The 24706-nt window shown below is 43.7% G+C and overlaps 1 protein-coding gene across 1 annotated transcript in view; it reads left to right on the top strand.

Annotated features, from left to right (window-relative positions):
- The first annotated feature begins 202 nt into the window (after positions 1-202).
- The window catches only part of LOC128684416 (probable glutamate receptor), a 76722-nt gene continuing 52218 nt past the window's right edge, over positions 203-24706 (top strand). Inside the window, exons 1-6 of the mRNA XM_053770566.1 lie at positions 203-448; positions 814-924; positions 6245-6468; positions 13483-13528; positions 13637-13719; positions 19863-20006. Coding sequence (XP_053626541.1) covers positions 203-448; positions 814-924; positions 6245-6468; positions 13483-13528; positions 13637-13719; positions 19863-20006 — 854 coding nt within the window. The remainder of the gene's footprint in view (positions 449-813; positions 925-6244; positions 6469-13482; positions 13529-13636; positions 13720-19862; positions 20007-24706) is intronic.

The raw sequence follows: 24706 nt of genomic DNA, 5'->3' as shown, positions 1-24706 counted from the left end.
CGCTGCATAGCCCTTGTGGCTTAGCCCTTCTTTTTGATTATAATAATAATAATAAGGATCATCCTAAATTCATATGTACATTGTATCCTATTTTGTTTGCACTCAAGCGGAAATTAATATGATCTAACTGTTTATGACTCCATACTGCATTATAGTATAAAACTAGCAATTCAAACATCACTTTACGACGTCTGATTGCTATATGACATCGTCAGTGATCCACATGCAGAAGAATGGGATCCCAACGCAAGCAGAGAAAGCTGGACTTAAAACGCAGGTGAAGTCAGGGCTTACATCACATGTCATGAAAGCTGGTCTAGCAGCACACCTGGTGAATGCTGCACTAATAATACAAGTGCTGGAGGACGTACTAGTCGCGGGATCACACGAAAGCTACTCTGTAATTTTCTTCACAGATGGCAGTACCTCACCTTCCACTGTTTTTATGGCAAGTTCCTCAACTTATAACTCCCTGTTATTTTAAAATAATATTCAAAATAATTTTAATCCAAATAATATTTAACTCAGAACTATGCGAGTAATCCATCTGACTATAATTTTCTATATTAGTTTTTAATGTAAAGTAATTATGAACAGCAACACTGAGCTTCCTTCTACAGTTATTTATTCGTTTAACTTCACAAGAACCTCAAACTCTACTGTTTACATTAAAAGTTGCAAATTCCTGCTCTTTTCCAAAGCCATTGGAATGGCTGTTTTAAAACCTATTCTGAGAACTAAATATATATTTTTGGAACATATAATTACTAACGAGCAAAATTTAGTACCTTCTAAAAATTATATTTTTTTCAGATAAATGACCATCTAAAGTTTCCAGGAGTGAGCTTCTTCGAAGTAATGACCATCGGCCTTGATATAAACAAGGAGAAAAATTTTTGCATGCTGCTGGATCAAGTTAAGCTGGTAAGCTGTTTTCCGGTTGTTTCGTGACTTAGAGACTTACAGTGTTGCAATATTCCGGTACTGATAACTTTCAAGTAACTCACGATAATACAAGACTCCCTTCAGGTTTTTAACCATATAAATGGTAGTTACACAAGATAGTCAAAGACGAACAAACCCTGTATGTGTGTGCTCACCTAGTTGTGGTTGTACGGGTCTAGTTACAGCTTCTGGCCCCACCTCTTCACTGGTCACCGCTAGGTCAGTCTTCCTGCTCCATGAGTTTTATCATACCTCTTCCTAAGGCTGTGTATGGATCCTGCCTCCACTACATCACTTCCCAGACTATTCCACTATTCCACTATTCCAGACTATTCCAGGTCTGCATCCTGTCAAGATCCCTCTGTAGTTCTGCCTGGTCCTCGTCCAATTGAATTCTTCTCAACTTCACATCATCTGCAAACAGGGACACTTCTTAGTCTATTTCTTCCGTCATGTCGTTCACAAATACCAGAAACAGCACTGGTAGTAGGACTGACGTCTGTGGAACCCCAATGACAGAGATAATAGGGAAACTTTGTGAAACAACTTTGGAATTCCATAAAAAATGCCACCATTTTGAAGTCTCCAATAACGTCCCAACCATACTTACCATAGCTCAAAGCTTCGAGTAGAATTTGAACACTGTTTTAGTTCTCCTTAAGATGCACTGAATGAAGAAAGGCAAGAGATGGATACTTGTTCCCACTGTGCAGAAGTACAGCTTTTAGGCTTCTAGAGGAGCTGTCAGTGAAGAGTCTCCACTCATCTGGATTGCATGCAATTCCAATTGCATCAAACAGTCCTGATACATCATTACAGCAGCACAACCTGTCTTCATTAGTGAAGAAGCTTGAGAAATGTTGGTGACGTTTTCTTTGGCTTGTCACTTGCACACTTTCGTCCACCAAGTCCCATTCCTTGAGCCTTGAAATCAAAAGCTCGGCATTTGACTTTGTCAAACCAAGATCTCTGACAAGGTCATTGAGGTCTGTTTGGTTTGTGTAGTAAGGATTCCTCCCAACAGCTCCATCTGTGAGATCATAGTCTTGTTCACTGTGCTCTTCATTTTCTGATTTGCTGCTTTCTTCTTCTGACTGTTGACTTCTTTCTGGAGGTGTAGGTACAGGAAGATCAGCACTGTGTGGTACTGGTGCAATAGAAGAGGGAAAGTCTGGATAAGAAATAGCAGGTGCATTTTTCCCAGTTCGGTGTTTGTAAGGATCCACCAGTCAGACGCAGCAGTTCCTATATTCCTATATTCTAGCAACACCAAACTTCATGGCTCTTTTTTCTCCACCTATATCATCCTGTAAAAAGAACAAAAGAATTAGTTTCTGTTACATACATTTCGTTTAAAAAAAATGGTGGTATAAACCTTGGTAATAAATACCGACAAGTTGGTTTAGAAAGACACGTAAGCAAACACTATAACATATTTATTAGAAAACGTTTCGGTCCTGGGACCTTGATCACTTCTAACATACAGAGGTAGAAAGACATTATATATATAGGCGGAGAGTGAGATGTGACGCACGTGACCTGAGGAATGTCATAAGAACATAAGAATGGAGGAACACTGTAGAAGGCCTACTGGCCCATGCGAGGCAGGTCCTTATCAAAACAACCTCTGCCTATGATGAGGACCAGTAGACGATGAAATCATGTGACTCCTGTGTTGTTGGGTTGGTGCTGCTTAAGTATCATGTATGCCAATGTTTTTGAAATTTTGTAGTTTCCAGTGTTGCGTTCTATAGTGTCGGTGACGGTGATTAGTGAGGCTTCTAGGCACCGTCGGCGTCTGAGGTCTGGTTCGGTGAGAACGAGTTGTGCCTCGTTCCAGTTCATCAAATGCCCCGTGGAGTCTCTGTGGAGGACACAGGTGTACCTTACATCGTCTCTGTTAGAGGCATTTCGATGCTAATTCAGGCGGACTGCAAGATCTCTGCCTGTCTCGCCTACATATTTCTTGGGACAGAATCCACAGGGGATAGTGTAGACGCCTGCTGTAGAAGTTAGAGGTGTGGGGCTGCGTTTAGTAGTGAGGTCTTTGATAGAGGATGTGTTTATGGTGGAAACGTTGATGTTACTCATAGCAAGTGCCCGGCGAGTATTCGTGGCAACATCGCCACATGGGAGTACTATGAACTGTTTAGGGGGCTGTTCCATGGGCGGTTTGTTGAGGATAGCTTGTGCCTTGAGTCTGCAATCTCGGATGAAGAAAGATGGGAACTGAAGACGTGTAAAGGCTTGTGTTATGTAAGTGCATTCTTCTTCTAGAAAACAAGGGCTGGAGATGCGAAGAGCTCTCAAGAAGAAGCCAATGAGGACTCCTCTCTTAGTGCGGGTATCTTGGTGTGAATAAAAGTGTATAAGATCGTCCTTGTTGATAGGTTTTCTATACACTTTGAAGAGAAGTTTGTCACTGTCGGGAGATCTGCACAGTAGAACGTCCAGGAAAGGAAGTTTGCCATCATTTTCGAGTTCAAGTGTAAACTTTATTGATGGTTCAACTGCATTGATCTTGTTGAGAAGGGCCTGGATATTGAGACGTCTTGGATAGAAAACCAATATATCATCAACGTATCTTAGCCAGGTAACGGTGTTGGGAATGAGGGTGCTGAATTTCTCTGTCTCCAAGTTTTCCATGAAGAGGTTGGCAAGCACAGCACTGAGCGGGCTGCCCATTGCCATCCCAAAGCATTGTTTGTAACAGTTGTCCTGATACTTGAAGAAGTTGAAATTAACACACAGTTCCACTAGATTGATGAAATCTAGAAGAGGTAAAGGGAGGTCGTGGTTTTCAGTGAGCCTCTGTCTCAGAATGTTGATTGCAGCGTCAGTAGGAACGTTGGTAAAGAGGGCTGTGACATCGAAGGGAGCCATGCTTTTGTTTTTGACATTCAGGTTGGAAATTCGGGAGAGAAGGTCACCTGAATGTTTGAGGTGGGCTTGACTGATAGTGCCCAGAAGCGCTGAAAGGTATTTGGCAAGGTGGCCGGCTAGTCTGTGTGGTGCACTCCCTATGCCCGAAGTGATAGGCCGTAGTGGGATGCCAGGTTTGTGTGTCTTAGGAAGGCCATACAGGCGTGCTGGTTTCGGTTGACCTGGTAAAAGTTTAAGTAGTTTTTTGCCTTGTTCTGATTTTCGTAAGATGCTACTAGCCTTTTGAAGGAAAGTCTGGGTACTTTGAAGTAGCACTGATTCCGATACAGGCTGGTATGTGTTGGCATCGTTGATGTCACAGCCCTCTTTACCAACGTTCCTACTGACGCTGCAATCAACATTCTGAGACAGAGGCTCACTGAAAACCACGACCTCCCTTTACCTCTTCTAGATTTCATCAATCTAGTGGAACTGTGTGTTAATTTCAACTTCTTCAAGTATCAGGACAACTGTTACAAATAATGCTTTGGGATGGCAATGGGCAGCCAGCTCAGTGCTGTGCTTGCCAACCTCTTCATGGAAAACTTGGAGACAGAGAAATTCAGCACCCTCATTCCCAACACCGTTACCTGGCTAAGATACGTTGATGATATATTGGTTTTCTATCCAAGACGTCTCAATATCCAGGCCCTTCTCAACAAGATCAATGCAGTTGAACCATCAATAAAGTTTACACTTGAACTCGAAAATGATGGCAAACTTCCTTTCCTCGACGTTCTACTGTGCAGATCTCCCGACAGTGACAAACTTCTCTTCAAAGTGTATAGAAAACCTATCAACAAGGACGATCTTATACATTTTTATTCACACCAAGATACCCGCACTAAGAGAGGAGTCCTCATTGGCTTCTTCTTGAGAGCTCTTCGCATCTCCAGCCCTTGTTTTCTAGAAGAAGAATGCACTTACATAACACAAGCCTTTACACGTCTTCAGTTCCCATCATTCTTCATCCGAGATTGCAGACTCAAGGCACAAGCTATCCTCAACAAACCGCCCATGGAACAGCCCCCTAAACAGTTCATAGTACTCCCATGTGGCGATGTTGCCACGAATACTCGCCGGGCACTTGCTATGAGTAACATCAACGTTTCCACCATAAACACATCCTCTATCAAAGACCTCACTACTAAACGCAGCCCCACACCTCTAACTTCTACAGCAGGCGTCTACACTATCCCCTGTGGATTCTGTCCCAAGAAATATGTAGGCGAGACAGGCAGAGATCTTGCAGTCCGCCTGAATGAGCATCGAAATGCCTCTAACAGAGACGATGTAAGGTACGCCTGTGTCCTCCACAGAGACTCCACGGGGCATTTGATGAACTGAAACGAGTCACAACTCGTTCTCACCGAACCAGACCTCAGACGCCGACGGTGCCTAGAAGCCTCACTAATCACCGTCACCGACACTATAGAACGCAACACTGGAAACTACAAAATTTCAAAAACATTGGCATACATGATACTTAAGCAGCACCAACCCAACAACACAGGAGTCACATGATTTCATCGTCTACTGGTCCTCATCATAGGCAGAGGTTGTTTTGATAAGGACCTGCCTCGCATGGGCCAGTAGGCCTTCTACAGTGTTCCTCCATTCTTATGTTCTTATGACATTCCTCAGGTCACGTGCGTCACATCTCACTCTCCGCCTATATATATAATGTCTTTCTACCTCTGTATGTTAGAAGTGATCAAGGTCCCAGGACCGAAACGTTTTCTAATAAATATGTTATAGTGTTTGCTTACTAAACCAAAAAAAATGTTCCTATTCAAGATTTTACCCTTCATATAACTAATGACTTTCTTACCTTCCAATGTTTTCTTACAATGTTGACAAACAACATGAGGCGCCCAGGCATGCCAAAATATGCTCTGTAAGCTTCACACATTTTTTTAGAAGAATTGACCACATATCTAGTATCTGGAGAATGATTGCAGCCTCTTGATGCCATTTCACTTCTTCTGATGTGTCTTCTCAGGCAGCCAGAGAGCTGCCCGTTATTATATTTGTCAAGCAAAACCCTAGAACTTAATAGTTTTACATCAGACTTTCTTGAAAGTGTTCCAGAAGTGTCCTGACCACAAAAGCAAAGTTCTGAGATTAAAACTGTTTTTTTAAATTTTGTTTAGTTATAAAGAATTGGGAAATGATTCTTACTTCCCAGGAACACGACAAAAGTGAAATTTTGTTACATAGTGTAATTTAGAAGTTAGGTCACTTACAGTAATGTATGGATTAAGACACGCACAATGATATTATAGGAGTCAGGTCACTTACAATAATACTAAAACTATAACCTCTTATCTTTAACATTTTCTGGATGTACTGACACTAAAATAAATTACATAAACAGCTGCGTCAGGTGTCATCATACACAACTGTCGTCGTCGTTACTGATGACCTGACCTTCCTAGCCGCCTTCCTCAAGTGTTCCCTCAAGGGCCGCGTCCTGGTGTGGTCTACAAGACTCCTGATCATCACTCGCACTCGCCTTGTAGATGTGCAGGATCTGCAAGCAGAATTATCTAAGTTGAATTCTATGATGCTTATTATCAGCGACTACACAACAAACATTAGGTTATATATTTTCTTGTTACAAACACTTAAAATGAAGATTAAATTAATTGATCTTTGATGCTACGCACCATTTGGATGTTTAAGTAAGGGTACTGAGAAACATTATGGATGGTAGGTAGCACTCACAGGTCTCTCACTGGTTTCAGACAAATATAAAATATAATTAAATTAATGTTTTCAGGTTTATTCTCTCTTCTGTCTGTCTGTCTGTCTGTCTGTCTGTCTGTCTGTCTGTCTGTCTCTCTCTCTCTCTCTGTCTCTCTCTCTCTCTCTCTCTCTCTCTCTCTCTCTCTCTCTCTCTCTCTCTCTCTCTCTCTCTCTCTCTCTCTCTCTCTCTCTCTCTCTCTTTCACACACACACACACACACACACACACACACACACACACACTCACACATGCAGCAGGTGTACCTCGACTGTGACAGAACATGAAAGAACAGAAACAACTGAGAGAGAGGGTAAGATGGTAGTGGCAGGAAGGGGAGACAGGGTAGGCATCGACTGCCAGGTTAGTGCAGCCTCGGGAAGAACTCCAAACACAGTCACCCACAGAGCCATGCACAGAATCCCCTCAACTCCTACCATTCCTCATCAAACAAACACAATAACTAGAAACAACCCACATTCCACGAACCTTTCCAGTCTCCCCAGTATTAATGCCACCATCACAGCAGCCTCCAGTAATATCCCGCCCTACCTTCCACATCTTCAGCTTGCACTATCCCCTCCCATGCTCCAAGAATACAGTAGTGGAAAGGAAGTTGAAGGTATGGTACACAAACGCAGATGAAAAAAGCAAATAAGAGTGAGGAGTGGCAAGAAAGAATCTCTGAGACATCCCAGGACATTATAGCATTCACGGAGACAAACCGATCTTCCCAAATGCATCTCGGATCCTGAAGAAAAACAGGGAACCGGGGAGGAGGAGGAGGAGAAGCTGCAAAAACCAATGGGGTTGAGATGGGAGGACTCGACAGATGGGAAGTAGATGACTACATAGTAGAACACTTCAGACCAGGAGTCCAAAAGTGATGTACAACTTGCAACTGAACACCAAGAAACCAAAACAAGAGTATTATGAGAGAAACAGAGCGATAGTGGACATACTAGCCGATGTGACTAGAAGGGCCCACAAGGGCAGGGCAAAGTTACTTGTCATAGGGAATTTCAACCACGAAGAGATTGACTGGGAAGGCCAGGAGTCACAGTGTGGACCATAAATGTTAAATGGTTAGATAAGTACACTTTCCTACATGAAACAAGATATAGCAATTGTTACTTATCCGTAACAGGATGATGTCCAGCAGCCTTCCCTTGGCCATCCCTTTGGGGTGCCATTCCAGGTTCCACTGGGGCTATGCATTAATAAGCGGTTATTTACATAATTTGCCCCAGAGGATAGTATATCTCAGCATTTTAGTATAATATGAAATGCCTAGAAGTACTCACTTCGTTGGGGCTTAAAGGCTTCCCATCACGGCCTTGTATAGGACAGCCCTAATTACCTTGTGTCTGCCCATGGACTGTAGTTCATAACTGGCGTTACAAGAGATTAGACTTACCTTGCTCGTGTAACGTGAAGTTATGGCGTTGACAGTGCCATTAAGACCGATATCGGTGACTTGACTGAAGGCTTGAGTGTCTCGGGGAATGTTGCACTGCTCGCCACTACGTCGGGAATGTTCGTTACCTGGAGGTTACCTGGAGGTTATTCCGGGGATCAACGCCCCCGCGGCCCGGTCCATGACCAGGCCTCCCGATGGATCAGGGCCTGATCAACTAGGCTGTTACTGCTGGCCGCACGCAGTCCGACGTACGAGCCACAGCCCGGCTGATCCGGCACTGACTTTAGGTATCTGTCCAGCTCTCTCTTGAAGGCAGCCAGGGGTTTATTGGCAATTCCCCTAATGCTTGATGGGAGGCTGTTGAACAGTTTTGGGCCCCGGACACTTATGGTGTTTTCTCTTAGTGTACCAATGGCGCCCCTACTTTTTATTGGCGGCATTTTGCATCGCCTGCCCAGTCTTTTACTTTCGTAGGGAGTGATTTCTGTGTGCAGATTTGGGACCATTCCTTCCAAGATTTTCCAAGTGTAGATTATGATATATCTCTCCCTCCTGCGTTCCAACGAGTACAAGTCAAGTGCTTCCAAGCGTTCCCAGTAGTTAAGGTGCTTGACAGAACTTATACGTGCAGTAAAGGATCTCTGTACACTCTCTAGATCTGCGATTTCACCTGCTTTGTATGGAGATGTTAATGTACAGCAGTATTCCAGCCTAGAGAGAACAAGTGATTTGAAAAGGATCATCATGGGCTTGGCATCTCTCGTTTTGAAAGTTCTCATTATCCATCCTATCATTTTCTTTGCACGTGCGATCGTGGCACTGTTGTGATCCTTGAAAGTGAGATCCTCAGACATTACTACTCCCAGGTCCCTTACATTATTTTTCCGCTCTATTGTATGGCCGGAGTCAGTAGTATACTCTGTTCTAGTTATTATCTCCTCCAGTTTTCCATAACGGAGTAGTTGGAATTTGTCCTCATTGAACATCATATTGTTTACTGTTGCCCACTGGAAAACTTTGTTTATATCTTCTTGGAGGTTAACCGCGTCCTCAGCAGATGACAGCCTCATGCAGATCCTAGTATCATCCGCAAAGGATGATACGGTGCTGTGGTGTATATCTCTGTTTATGTCTGATATGAGGATAAGGAATATGATGGGGGCGAGTACTGTGCCTTGTGGAACAGAGCTCTTCACTATGGCAGCCTCCGATTTAACTTTGTTGACCACTACTCTTTCGTTGCAAACACTCACAATACCGTTTGCACTTCACCATTCACTTCCATCATTTGTTCATAGTTTCGTGGTAATATCCACAACAGGGAGAACCTGGAGACGAATAACACTATGTTATTAGTTCTACCGCGAATTTCCTGACTCATATAAGGGAATTAGTCTAACTATCCTAGTTTCCTGATATTGTCAGAATGAACAAGAGTCAAGAACGCACTGGTCACTACTGTCCCTTTGCCTTTTAATGATAAGGAGGCAATGCTCTCGTGACACACACGTCTCTCTTCTGTTCCTTGAACCAATCTGAGGCCCACCCGCCTCGTCGCCCTTCTCATTGTCCCCACAAAGAATATGCTGAACTCAGCTTTATTTCTCTTCCTTTCTATACATTGCAACAGTATTCAACGAAAAAGTAGATTTTTTGCTAACTAGCTATTCACTACAATTCCTAATAGTCTCAACTTGTAGATAAAGTGGGTGCAGGGTTTCCCTTAATTTTCATGCTATGGAGAAAGAGTAATTAATCTCGTTTAACCGTTGTCTAGTTGACCAGGAACTCTTGCAAGGAGAGGAAAGCATGCCCCGTGACGCTACGGTACAAACTTGTGGGGTTAATCAAGTTGTTTGTGAGGAAGTAAGAATCCACTAGTCCCTTAGAGGGCTGAGAGGTAGCTGAGAGGGCTGAGAGATACCCCCTTTACTGGAGAATTTTCTCCACATTTGAGTTAGGATTTGTTCATGACACAGTACACTGTGTACATCAGGCCCATACTGGAGTATCTGGCTACAGTATGGAACCACACCTGATCAAACATGTCAAAAAAGAGAGAAAGTGCAATAGTTGGCAACAAAACTAGTCCCAGAGCTAAGGGTAGGTCCTATGAAGAAATGTTCAGGGCACCTGAACCTAAGATACAAGAAAAGAGGATGGATAGGAGACACATGATAACAGAATTTTTCAGAAATGGGATGCAGTGACAAAAGGACACAACTGGACGTTGAAAAATCAGATGAGTCACAGGGATGTTAAGAAGAATTTTTTCACTCTTCAGGAAGTGGAACAATGTGGAGAGTGAAGCATTAGATACAGGATCCATACATAGCTTGAAGTGTAGACAGCTTATGTTGTCTGCCAGCTGAGTTTATTTCGTGCCATGCTTGTGCTGCCACCTATAGGCCCATACCCAATTCAGAAACACCTCGCCGTCACCTTCAAGGACCACAACAATGCCACTATCACATCTTCGAGTAAACTGATAGGATGGATAATGAGAACATTCAAGATAAGAGATGCTAAGCCAATGATGATCCTTTTTAAATCACTTATTCTCTCTAGGCTGGAATACTGAACATTAACATCCCCATTCAAGGCAGGTGAAATTGCGGAACTAGAGAATGTACAGAGAACCTTTACTGAACGTATAAGTTCCATCAAACACCTTATCTACTGGGAGCGCCTGGAAGCACTTGACTTGTACTCACTGGAGCGCAGGCGAGAAAGATATATCATAATCTACACCTGGAAGATTCTGGAGGGACTGGTCCCTAATATGCACACAGCAATCACTTCATACGAAAGCAAAAGACTTGGCAGGCGATGCAACATACCCCCAGTGAAAAGCAGGGGCGTCACTGGTACACTAAGAGAAGATGCAATAAGTGTCCGGGGCCCAAGACTGTTCAACAGCCTCCCACCAGCAATAAGGGGCATTACCGGTAGACCCCTGGTGGTCTTCAAGAGCTGGACAGATGCCTAAAGACGGTGCCGGATCAGCCGGGCTGTGATTCGTACGTTGGATTGCATGCAGCCAGCAGTAACAGCCTCGTTGATCAGGCCCTGATCCACCAGGAGGCCTGGTCGTGGACCAGGCCATGGGTCCAGATCACTGAGGCAGCTGACTGCACTCAGACAACAGGTCTATTCCTCTCTCCCTCACAATTTGGCCCCTGGGGGCCATGAGCACCGTGTATCCACGATATCCCAAATAAAGTAAGAAGCCTTCGAAACCTTTATCATTGAACCACCGCCTGCAGAAAACGACCCTAATTATCCCATATAAATGGTGGAAGCGGTGGTCGCAGCATTTGTTTTGCCCAAGGAGGGAAGGAAGAGGAATGAAGTCATCTTCACTTCATCACCCCATACAAGAAGCATCCGTCTCTCAACGAGTTATCCTGATATCGTGTCTGCAAGTTTCAGCATCCAGACACAGGTACAAGCAGGATCCAGGCCTAAATTTGCCGCTGTTCTTCGAGAAATATAAATGGCGTCACCTGGAGCTTCACAGCGCCCCACGCTGTTTCTCAGTCACGTGCTCAGTGCCACCTGTATGTTCTGCTGTTGTTTTCAGCCCAGTACAGCTATTTCAGCAAGTCAGAGGTGAGGTTGTGGTGATTTTTGTGCTCAGCGTGGTAGAATGCACTATTCTCCTCGTGTGTTGTGAGATGAGAGTAGCAAGGCGCATGGTCCTGGCTTTACCATAACACCACGTTCGCCCCACTGTACGCCACCACACTACCCTACACCACCATGCTCTCACTCAGTTTGAATTCTTTGTCAGAGTTGTGTATCCGAGTGCCCGAGGTCACTCGAAGCCACGTGGATCACAAAGCCATGTGTGAACGAAACCACGTGGAGCAAGCCACGTCGGGTGTGGACGAAGCCATGTGGAGCTAGCCACGTGGGTTACCCAAGCCACATGCTGCCTGCATCATTCCAGGATGTCACCTCGCAACGTCCACTGATGCCACCTTTTGACGTCACTCACGATGCTGCCTAACTTCACGACCTGACTTCCGGACATTGTCGAAGTCACCTTGCAACGTCTTCTGACGTCGCCTCGTGATGTCACCCCATGACATCCCTCACTGCATCACGTCTGACATCACATGATGTCACATCGAGTGTTCTAGAGCGTTTGAGCCCCTTGTACAGAAAGCTCTTAATATTTTCCACTCGTAGATGCCCTGCTGAATCGTACCCACTACGATTCCCATCTTCACCTCCTAACCATCAGAGTGCAGCTATATGTAGAGAACCAGTCTGAGGATGCTTAGACTAACCTCTGCTGTAACTCCAATTGTCGAGAGAATGACACTCGTCATGCTGCAGTTAGCCCTGTCAGTAGTCTACTGTCTGCCTCGTGCCACAGCTTCATTGAGCAGCCTGCACAAAGATGATGTCACTTTGACTGCTAGCTTGTTCACTCCAGTACGGTGTATGTTGTTACGACTCCCGGATCCCAGATGTTCACTGAGTCGCCTCTGCCACGACTCACTCCACACTCAAAGGCAATTATAACCCCAGCGACAGTATCAGTCGAGAAATGTCCTCCTGAGTCGCTTGCTAAAAGAAGTCCTGCCTAGTTGCTGAGTATTTATTTATTTAATTATTTATTTTTTGTTTGGACATGATACATAGTTGTTCAAGGAAATATAATGGTTGGGTGTATGTGCCAAAAGCCCCTTGTATGCAGAGCATTATGGGCAGGCTTAAAATTAACTTAAGATTAACTAAGCAATGATATATTCAGTAGTAAAAATTGCAGTTGTGCCACAGGATGAGCAAGCCCTGCAGCGACTACTACGATGACTGCTTCACCGTTCCAGAGAACACCATACCCTGTTACATCACAGCTCAGCCCCAGCGACGTCTCCTGTGTTGCAGTATCTGTCCAGACACAGGTAGGCGTGCAGTAATGTCCCTCGACGCTCACTGCCTTGGACCACGATGTTCAGCACCCCTCCCCTAGGGTGTTCTGCACCCTGTTACTGCGAGAGAGAGACCGAGTTTTTTTTTCTGCCAATCATGGTCGACGACGACCATGGTGGTGGTGGCCGAGTGAATGTAGACAGCTTATGCTGTCTGTTAGCCCCTCGGGGCCATGGGCAATAACACACTGCCTATGTACCCACGATATTGCAAAATAAAGTAAGAAGCCTCCGAAGCATTATCATAACTCCCGCTTCCAAGAGCAACCCATTTAACTCATTTAGAAGCACACAAGTCTGGACTCTCTCTGTCTCTCTCTCTCTCTCTCTCTCTCTCTCTCTCTCTCTCTCTCTCTCTCTCTCTCTCTCTCTCTCTCTCTCTCTCTCTCTCTCTCTCTCTCTCTCTCTCTCTCTCTCTTTCACACATACACATCTTTACAAAGTAATCAACTATATACTAAAACTGTATTCACTTTGCAATGTATTTTAAAGAACTACTGTTACAGATGCAACATTTACATCCATCTGCCGTACAGTCCTCGAGGATCCCAGGTGTTGCAGGTGGCTCGGGGATCCCAGGTGTTGCAGGTGGCTCGGGGATCCCAGGTGTTGCAGGTGGCTCGGGGATCCCAGGTGTCGCAGGTGGCTCGGGGATCCCAGGTGTTACAGGTGGCTCACTGGGCCCCAAGTCAGGGTTTAATTTTCACCTCCAACCTTCCGCTCTTCCCTGACAAGTACTCTAAGTAAGATGAAAATAAATGGTATAAAATACCGACACAATGGAAACATAAACATATATGCAGTTCAATGTGATCCTCTGTTTGTGACTTGAAAAAGCCCACTGTGTGGGCGAAACGTTGTCAATAAAGGAACACATTAAACTGCATATGTGTTTATGTTTCTACTCTAAGTAAGACTGAGATGAAACGTAAAGAAGCACAACATAGTCGTTTTTGTTAGGTAAGACACATATGCAACAGTTAGGTATCTTTATTATGAAACGTTTCGCCTACACAGTAGGCTTCTTCAGTCAAGTACAGAAAAGTTGATAGAAGCAGAAGATACTTGAAGACGATGTAATCAGTCCATCACCCTTAAAGTTTTGAGGTGTCTTACCTAACAACCTGTCGGTATTTTATACCATTTTAATGTTCATAGTCGTTTTTACTTGTTTATTGTTCTACTTATTTCATTTTTTGAGAGTATAGGTATGTGAATAATAGAATTAAAAGTAACCTTCATGAATATTTTGGTCCACGAAAATATTTGAAATCGCAAAAGTGGATTTAAGTAGAAAAAGAGAAATTACAGGTTTTATTTCGTCATATTATTTGAGGAAAAATATTTTTAGGGGAGAAAATGACTATATTAATGAGTAATGACATAATATAAAAGGAATTTCTCTTCTGCATGAGTGACGAAAATCTGAAGATCTGAAAGAAATATTCTAATATATTCTCTTGCAAACAATATGAGGAATAATGTTGACTCTTATACGAATCTTTTGCTTAGTAATATTTAAGAATTGTTCAGTGTTCCTGAACAATTGTTCTCTCAGCCACTAACTTGCAAACTTAAAAAAAAAAATCAAGTTCTCAATATATCTTTTTTTTTTAATTTCTTTTCTATTTATTATTATCTATAATTCTCTAATAAAAAAAAATTATTTTTCTTAAAGAAAATCCAATTTCGTAAAAAAATCTGTATTATTATTATAATCATGTGGGAGCGCTAAACCCTTAGGATTATACAACGCATGTGGGGGGGGAGGGATGGAAGGTATTCAGGCTCAATTCAGGGAACTGGAGCACAGATCCAATTCCCTAGATCAAGAGCCCCTCACCAGCGTCAAGGAACCTCCCTTGAGGGGAAAAAAATCTGTAAAATTTGTAAAGTTGGCTCTTATAAAGGCCACAAAATTTTTCAGATTGAAATCCTCCATCGCTGGAGAATTTGACTCATCGCACAAGTGACATTCTTTAGTTTCTACACTGAAAACAGTTTAGTTAATGAAACTGGCTATATAAAATTTACGAAGCTTAAGGTAAAGACAAATTTTCTTCGATCAAAACCCAACCCACTGAGTGTGCAGTCTATCAGAAAACCCAACCCACTGAGTGCGAAGTCTATCAGAAAACCCAACCCACTGAGTGTGCAGTCTATCAGAAAACCCAACCCACTGAGTGTGCAGTCTATCAGAAAACCCAACCCACTGAGTGTGCAGTCTATCAGAAAACCCAACCCACTGAGTGTGCAGTCTGTCAGAAAACCCAACCCACTGAGTGTGCAGTCTATCAGAAAACCCAACACCACTGAGTGTGCAGTCTGTCAGAAAACCCAACCCACTGAGTGTGCAGTCTATCAGAAAACCCAACCCACTGAGTGTGCAGTCTATCAGAAAACCCAACCCACTGAGTGCGAAGTCTATCAGAAAACCCAACCCACTGAGTGTGCAGTCTATCAGAAAACCCAACCCACTGAGTGTGCAGTCTATCAGAAAACCCAACCCACTGAGTGTGCAGTCTATCAGAAAACCCAACCCACTGAGTGTGCAGTCTGTCAGAAAACCCAACCCACTGAGTGTGCAGTCTATCAGAAAACCCAACACCACTGAGTGTGCAGTCTGTCAGAAAACCCAACCCACTGAGTGTGCAGTCTATCAGAAAACCCAACCCACTGAGTGTGCAGTCTGTCAGAAAACCCAACCCACTGAGTGTGCAGTCTGTCAGAAAACCCAACCCACTGAGTGTGCAGTCTGTCAGAAAACCCAACCCACTGAGTGTGCAGTCTGTCAGAAAACCCAACCCACTGAGTGTGCAGTCTATCAGAAAACCCAACCCACTGAGTGTGAAGTCTATCAGAAAACCCAACCCACTGAGTGTGCAGTCTATCAGAAAACCCAACCCACTGAGTGTGCAGTCTATCAGAAAACCCAACCCACTGAGTGTGAAGTCTATCAGAAAACCCAACCCACTGAGTGTGCAGTCTATCAGAAAACTCAACCCACTGAGTGTGCAGTCTATCAGAAAACCCAACCCACTGAGTGTGCAGTCTATCAGAAAACCCAACCCACTGAGTGTGAAGTCTATCAGAAAACCCAACACCACTAAGTGTGAAGTCTATCAGAAAACACAACACCACTAAGTGTGAAGTCTATCAGAAAACCCAACCCACTGAGTGCGAAGTCTATCAGAAAACCCAACCCACTGAGTGCGAAGTCTATCAGAAAACCCAACCCACTGAGTGTGCAGTCTATCAGAAAACCCAACCCACTGAGTGTGAAGTCTATCAGAAAACCCAACACCACTAAGTGTGAAGTCTATCAGAAAACCCAACCCACTGAGTGTGCAGTCTATCAGAAAACCCAACACCACTGAGTGTGAAGTCTATCAGAAAACCCAACCCACTGAGTGTGCAGTCTGTCAGAAAACCCAACACCACTGAGTGTGAAGTCTATCAGAAAACCCAACCCACTGAGTGTGAAGTCTATCAGAAAACCCAACCCACTGAGTGTGAAGTCTATCAGAAAACCCAACCCACTGAGTGTGAAGTCTATCAGAAAACCCAACCCACTGAGTGCGAAGTCTATCAGAAAACCCAACCCACTGAGTGCGAAGTCTATCAGAAAACCCAACCCACTGAGTGTGCAGTCTATCAGAAAACCCAACCCACTGAGTGTGAAGTCTATCAGAAAACCCAACACCACTAAGTGTGAAGTCTATCAGAAAACCCAACCCACTGAGTGTGCAGTCTATCAGAAAACCCAACACCACTGAGTGTGAAGTCTATCAGAAAACCCAACCCACTGAGTGTGCAGTCTGTCAGAAAACCCAACACCACTGAGTGTGAAGTCTATCAGAAAACCCAACCCACTGAGTGTGAAGTCTATCAGAAAACCCAACCCACTGAGTGTGAAGTCTATCAGAAAACCCAACCCACTGAGTGTGAAGTCTATCAGAAAACCCAACCCACTGAGTGCGAAGTCTATCAGAAAACCCAACCCACTGAGTGCGAAGTCTATCAGAAAACCCAACCCACTGAGTGTGCAGTCTATCAGAAAACCCAACCCACTGAGTGTGAAGTCTATCAGAAAACCCAACACCACTAAGTGTGAAGTCTATCAGAAAACCCAACCCACTGAGTGTGCAGTCTATCAGAAAACCCAACACCACTGAGTGTGAAGTCTATCAGAAAACCCAACCCACTGAGTGTGCAGTCTGTCAGAAAACCCAACACCACTGAGTGTGAAGTCTATCAGAAAACCCAACCCACTGAGTGTGAAGTCTATCAGAAAACCCAACCCACTGAGTGTGAAGTCATTCAGAAAACCCAACCCACTGAGTGTGAAGTCTATCAGAAAACCCAACACCACTAGTGTGAAGTCTATCAGAAAACACAACACCACTGGGTGTGAAGTCTATCAGAAAAGCCAGCACCAATAAGTGTGAAGCCTATCAGAAAAGCCAGCACCAATAAGTGTGAAGCCTATCAGAAAACCCAACACCAATAGGTGTGAAGCCTATCAGAAAACCCAACATCAATAAGTGTGAAGCCTATCAGAAAACCCAACACCACTAAGTATGAAGCCTATCAGGAAAAGGATTCTCCAGTAATTTCTCCAAATTCAATCATTTTAATTTTCTAATAATTTCAATGAAATTTGAGTGTGTGTTTCCTATATGGAACATTTTTTGCAAGAAATATTGTAAGAAGATACTGTACTCAAAAATTTCTTTCTCCCAAATATTTGTGAATGTAGTGTTCACGTTGTTTAATATACAATTTCTCTAAACTTCATGTATCCAAAATATTTTGTGCGCCAGTTATAATTTTGAAATCATTTAACTCAGTCTATAATTGAGATTCATATTGTCTGCCTTTTTAAAATTCTTTACAGAATTGGTCTTTAGAAATGGGTCGTTATCTCAGAAAATACTGAAATCTTTCTTGAAAAGTAAAAACTTGGGCAAAATACTGTTTAATACATTATTATAAACCTGTGGGAGCTCTAAACCCTTAGGATTTTACAGCGCATGTGTGGGGTGGATGGAAGGTATACAGGCTCAATTCAGGAAACCGGAGCACAGATCCAATTCCCTAGATCAAGAGCCCCTCACCAACGTCAAGGAACCTCCCTTGAGGGGACTGTTTATTACAGTTCGTCAGGATATTCTGTACAATAATTAGGTCAGTTTTGTCCCAGGATGCGACCCACACCAGTCCACTAACACCCAGGTATTCATTTTACTGATGGGTGAACAGGGACAGCAGGTACCTTATGGAAACACATACTAATATTTTCAGCCGTACTGGGGGATCGATTACCGGAACTCAGTGTGTGAGATGAGTGCGCCAGCGTAAACTGTGGGGTCCAGTTTTCTGAACACTTGAGGGAATCTATTATTACAAAAATACAATTAGGAATGCAGCCATTTATTTACATGCATCAGCACTGTGAGGGCACAGATCAGTGTTTCTACGTCAAACCAACACAATGGGGCTGGATACTGTGCTCACAAGCCTCTCTAATGTAATTTTTTTTATTTGAATTATTTAATCATTTTTGCACATGTTGAGGTGCGCGGAAATTATTTTATTTTATTTATGTTTTTATTTAATTTATGGAGTAATTAACATGAGAACATAGGGACATAAAAACAAGGGAGTAGTGCACAAAGTCTATTGGCCCAGGTTAGGCAGGTACATTAGTGCAGCTCTCACACAACCACAGTCAGTTAGTAGTTTGAGAACAGTAATACGAAAATAACTTCTACTGAACTTCATTGACTTGAGTCAGTCCATGTATCATCATTCTATCATGCAGGAAGAGCCACATGTCTATGGTGCTTCTCACAAAATAAGCAAACTCTTGGATGTCACTCCCTCCGGGCTCCGGCTGGGGTTTAAGTATCTCTGACAGGTTAAATCACCACCACCAGATGTAGACCAAACGAAATATAAACTTTGCCAGATAGACTCTTGTCACAGCCTGCGTCATTATGTACTGGAGTGTGATCAAATTAATGAATTCAGAGACAACTCACTCACAAGATATGTGAAAGTATTTTTTCCACTGTGGTATATTACAAACCATTCTGGAAAAATACCTTGACTTGATCAACTGCAAATAACGCATTACCACTTATTTTTTTTTTTAAGAGTATGTGACCTAATTCATGTCTACATACGTTTGTGACCAGATATAAACATATAAAAAGTTTATTATCATTGTAATTTATTCAGCTTTAAAAATTCTGCTGGCCGGTCCCTGGACCCATTATATACCTCTGTAATCTTCTGTCTACCGTCCACAGGATGGGTATGGGGTGTATAATGAAGTTATTTAAGTAAAAACTACAAAGTTCTATCTTCAGTGATGCTACTTGGAAATCTTTTTCCCCTTCATCTATAATTCTATTCCCAAATTAGGACTTCCCTAAACTCTCTCTAAATCTCAATCTGTCCAACATAAATTCATTGCTGCAAGTCATGTCCTGGTTAGGCATTGTTATAAAAAACGCCATTCTAAAAGCTTAGAGATCTCCAGTGAATACTAGAAAGGACTGCCCTTCTAGCATCCAGCCTGTTACTGGGTTTTCGTAACAAGTAGTCAGTATCCTGGTCCAATTATCCATTAGAATTCAGTATGATTCAATAGTGCTTCAGGATTACAACTGGTAGGCTACTAACTAGAGAAATTAAAATTTAATAAATTTATTAAGTATCGTCTAGAGGTATATTATCAAATTAAATTAAATTAATCAATTCAAACAAATTAATAATAATTACTTCTCTCGTATACAATAGTATTGTAAAGGCATTTAAAAAATAAATATCAAATGAGAAACTGTAATTAATTTAATCTTAATAATCCTGTGTCTTTCAGATTTTTCCGCAGACCGCATTTGTTGGTGGCGGTGGAAGAGACAGCCTTCAGTAAGTTAATCAAAGGCAAAGAACCAGGGGCCTCTAAGTTCCTAGGATCCCTGCCACAGATGATTGATCAACTTTCTAAAGTAATGAATTTCACGTAAGTAAGCTTATGTAATAATTATTTTCACACACAAAAACACGCACACACACACACACACACACACACACACACACACACACACACACACACACACACACACACACACACACACACAACGGGAAGACCAGAACGAGCCCCTGGTTTTCCCGACGGTGTAAGGAGGCAAAAACAAAGTGAAATAGAGAATGGAAAAAGTACAGAAGGCAGAGAACACTCGAAAATAGGGAGATCAGTCGCAGAGCCAGGAATGAGTATGCAGAGGTAAGGAGGGAGGCCCAGCGACAGTATGAAAATGACATAGCATCGAGAATCAAGACTGACCCGAAACTGTTGTATAGCCACATCAGGAGGAAGACAACACTCAAAGACCAGGTGATCAGATTAAGGACAGTAGGTGGAGAACTCACAAGAAATGATCAGGAGGTATGTGAGGAGCTGAACAGGAGATTTTAGGAAGTTTTTACAGTAGAGACAGGAAGGGCTGTGGGAAGACAGCACAGAAGGGAACATCAAGAGGGAATATACCAGCAAGTGTTGGATGACATACGAACAACTGAGGAGGAGGTGAAGAAGCTCTTAAGTGACCTTGACACCTCAAAGGCGATGGGACCGGACAACATCTCCCCATGGGTCCTTAGAGAAGGAGCAGTGATGCTGTGCATGCCTCTAACCACAATCTTCAACACATCCCTTGAAACTGAGCAACTACCTGAGAAATGGAAGACAGCAATGTAGTCCCCATATTTAAGAAAGGAAACAGAAACGAGGCACTAAACTACAGACCTGTGTCTCTGACATGTATTGTGTGCAAAGTCATGGAGAAGATTATCAGGAGGAGAGTGGTCGAACACCTGGAAAGGAACAAGATTATAAATGAAAACCAGCATGGGTTCATGGAAGGCAAATCTTGTATCACAAACCTCCTGGAGTTTTATGACAAGGTAACAGAAGTAAGACACGAGAGAGAGGGGTGGGTAGATTGCGTTTTCCTAGACTGCAGGAAGGCCTTTGACACAGTTCCCCACAAGAAATTAGTGCAGAAGCTGGAGGATCAGGCGCATGTAAAAGGGAGGGCACTGCAATGGATCAGGGAATACCTGACAGGGAGGCAGCAACGAGTCATGGTACGTGAAGAGATATCACAGTGGGCGCTTGTTACGAGCGGGGTCCCACAGGGGTCAGTTCTAGGACCAGTGCTATTTTTGATATATGTGAACGACATGATGGAAGGAATAGACTCTGAAGTGTCCCTGTTCGCAGATGACGTGAAGTTGATGAGAAGAATTAAATCGGACGAGGATGAGGCAGGACTGCAAAGAGACCTGGACAGGCTGGATACGTGGTCCAGTAACTGGCTTCTCGAATTCAATCCAGCCAAATGCAAAGTCATGAAGATTGGGAAGGGGCAAAGAAGACCGCAGACAGAGTATAGCCTAGGTGGACAAAGACTACAGACCTCACTCAGGGAGAAAGACCTTGAGGTGACCATGACACCGAGCACATCACCGGAGGCACACATCAACCAAATAACGGCTGCAGCATACGGGCGCCTGGCAAACCTGAGAATAGCGTTCCGATACCTTAATAAGGAATTGTTCAAGACACTGTACACTGTGTATGTTAGGCCCATACTGGAGTATGCAGCACCAGTCTGGAACCCACACCTGGTCAAGCACGTCAAGAAGTTAGAGAAAGTACAAAGGTTTGCAACAAGGCTAGTCCCAGAGCTCAAGGGAATGTCGTACGAGGAAAGGTTAAGGGAAATCGGACTGACGACACTGGAGGACAGAAGGGTCAGGGGAGACATGATAACGACATACAAGATACTGCGGGGAATAGACAAGGTGGACAGAGATAGGATGTTCCAGAGAGGGGACACAGGGACAAGGGGTCACAACTGGAAGCTGAAGACTCAGACGAGTCACAGGGACGTTAGGAAGTATTTCTTCAGTCATAGAGTTGTCACCAAGTGGAATAGCCTAGCAAGTGAAGTAGTGGAGGCAGGAACCATATATGGTTTTAAGAAGAGGTATGACAAAGCACAGGAAGCAGAGAGAGAGAGGACCCAGTAGCGATCAGTGAAGAGTCGGGGCCAGGAGCTGAGTCTCGACCCCTGCAACCACAATTAGGTGAGTACAATTAGGTGAGTACACACACACACACACACACACAACATGATTGAAGGGTTAGACTCAGAAGTGTCCCTGTTTGCAGATGATGTGAAGTTAATGAGGAGAATTAAATCAGAGGAGGACCAGGCAGGACTTCAAAGAGACCTGGACAGACTGGACACCTGGTCCAGCAAATGGCTTCTCGAATTTAATCCCGCCAAATGCTAGGTGGCCAAAGACTGCAAACCTCACTCAAGGAGAAAGATCTTGGGGTGAGTATAACACCGAGCATATCTCCGGAAGCATATATCAACAAGATAACTGCTGCAGCATAAGGGCGCCTGGCAAACCTGAGAACAGCATTCCGATACCTTAATAAGGAATCGTTCAAGACACTGTACACCGTGTATGTCAGGCCCATACTGGAGTATGCAGCACCTGTTTGGAACCCGCACTTGATAAAGCACGTCAAGAAACTAGAGAAAGTACAAAGGTTTGCAACAAGGTTAGTTCCAGAGCTAAGGAGAATGTCCTATGAAGAAAGGTTAAGGGAAATCGGCCTGACGACATTGGAGGACAGGAGGGTCACGGGAGACATGATAACGACATATAAAATACTGCTCCGAATAGACAAGGTGGACAAAGACAGGATGTTCCAGGGAGGGGACACAGAAACAAGAGGTCACAATTGGAAGTTGAAGACACAAATGAGTCAGAGAGATATTAGGAAGTATTTTTTCAGTCATAGAGTTGTCAGGCAGTGGAATTACCTAGAAAATGACGTAGTGGAGGCAGGAACCATACACAGTTTTAAGACGAGGTTTGATAAAGCTCATGGAGCAGGGAGAGAGAGGGCCAAGTAGCAACCGGTGAAGAGGCGGGGCCAGGAGCTAAGACTCGACCCCTGCAACCACAAATAGATCAGTACAAATAGGTGAGTATACACACACACACACACACACACACACACACACACACACACACACACACACACACACACGGTGAAGAGGCGGGGCCAGGAGCTAGGACTCGACCCCTGCAACCACAAATAGGTGAGTACAAATAGGTGAGTACACACACACACACAGAGGAAGTATAGAAGGCAAAGGACCTAGGAGAATAAGGAGAGCAGTCGTAGAGCCAGAAATGAATATGCACAGGTAAGATGGGAGGCCCAACGACAATATGGAAATGACATAGCAGCGAAAGCCAAATCTGACCCGAAGCTGTTACACAGCCACTTCAGGAGGAAAACAACAGTCAAGGACCAGGCTAAGGAAGGAAGGAGGAGAGATCACAAGAAACGACTGAGAAGTGTGTGAGGAATTCAACACGAGATTCAAAGAAGTGTTCACAGAGGAGACAGAAGGGGCTCCAGAAAGACGGAGAGGTGGGGCACACCACCAAGTGTTGGACACAATACATACAACCGAGGAAGAGATGAAGAGGCTGCTGAGCGAGCTAGACACCTCAAAGCCGATGGGGCCTGTTAACATCTCTCCATTGGTCCTGAGAGAGGGAGCAGAAGCACTATGTGTACCCCTTACAAAAATATTCAATACATCTATCCAAACAGGGAGATTGCCTGATGCATGGAAGACAGCAAATGTAGTCCCAATTTTTAAAAAAGGAGACAGACATGAAGCACTAAACTATAGACTAGTGTCACTGACTTGTATAGTATGCAAAGATATGGAAAAGATTATCAGAAGAGTGGTGGGACACCTACAAAGAAATGAGCTTATCAACAACAGCCAACAAGGTTTCAGGGACGGAAAATCCTGTGTCACAAACCTACTGGAGTTCTATGACAAGGTGACAGCAGTATGACAAGAGAGAGAGGGGTGGGTTGATTGCATTTTCTTGGACTGTAAGAAGGCCTTTGACACAGTTCCACACAAGAGATTAGTGCAAAAACTGGAAAACACGGCAGGGATAAGAGGAAGGCACTACAATGGATCAAGGAATACCTGTCAGGAAGACAGCAGCGAGTCATGGTAAGAGGCGAGGTGTCAGACTGGGTCTAGGGGGTAAGAGACTACAAACCTCACTCAAGGAAAAAGATCTTGGGTGAGTATAACAGCAGGCACATCTCCTGAAGCGCACATCAACCAAATAACTGTTGCAGCATGTGGGCGCCTAGCAAACCTCAGAACAGCATTCCGACATCTTAATAAGGAATCGTTCAGGACCCTGTACACTGTGTACGTTAGGCCCATATTGGAGTATGCGGCACCAGTTTGGAACTCACACCTAGCCAAGCACGTAAAGAAACTAGAGAAAGTGCAAAGGTTTGCAACAAGACTAGTTCCAGAGCTAAGAGGTATGTCCTATGAGGAGAGGTTAAGGGAAATCAACCTGACGACACTGGAGGACAGGAGAGACAGGGAGGATATGATAACGACATACAAAATACTGAGAGAAATTGACAAGGTGAACAAAGACAGGATGTTCCAGAGATGGGACACAGCAACAAGGGGACACAGTTGAAAGTTGAAGACACAGATGAATCACAGGGATGTTAGGAAGTATTTCTTCAGCCACAGAGTAGTCAGGAAGTGGAATAGTTTGGAAAACGATGTAGTG

Source organism: Cherax quadricarinatus, chromosome 4 (genome assembly GCF_038502225.1).
Source record: "Cherax quadricarinatus isolate ZL_2023a chromosome 4, ASM3850222v1, whole genome shotgun sequence".
Classification (NCBI taxonomy): domain Eukaryota; kingdom Metazoa; phylum Arthropoda; class Malacostraca; order Decapoda; family Parastacidae; genus Cherax; species Cherax quadricarinatus.
This window is presented reverse-complemented; position numbering and strand designations above follow the sequence as displayed.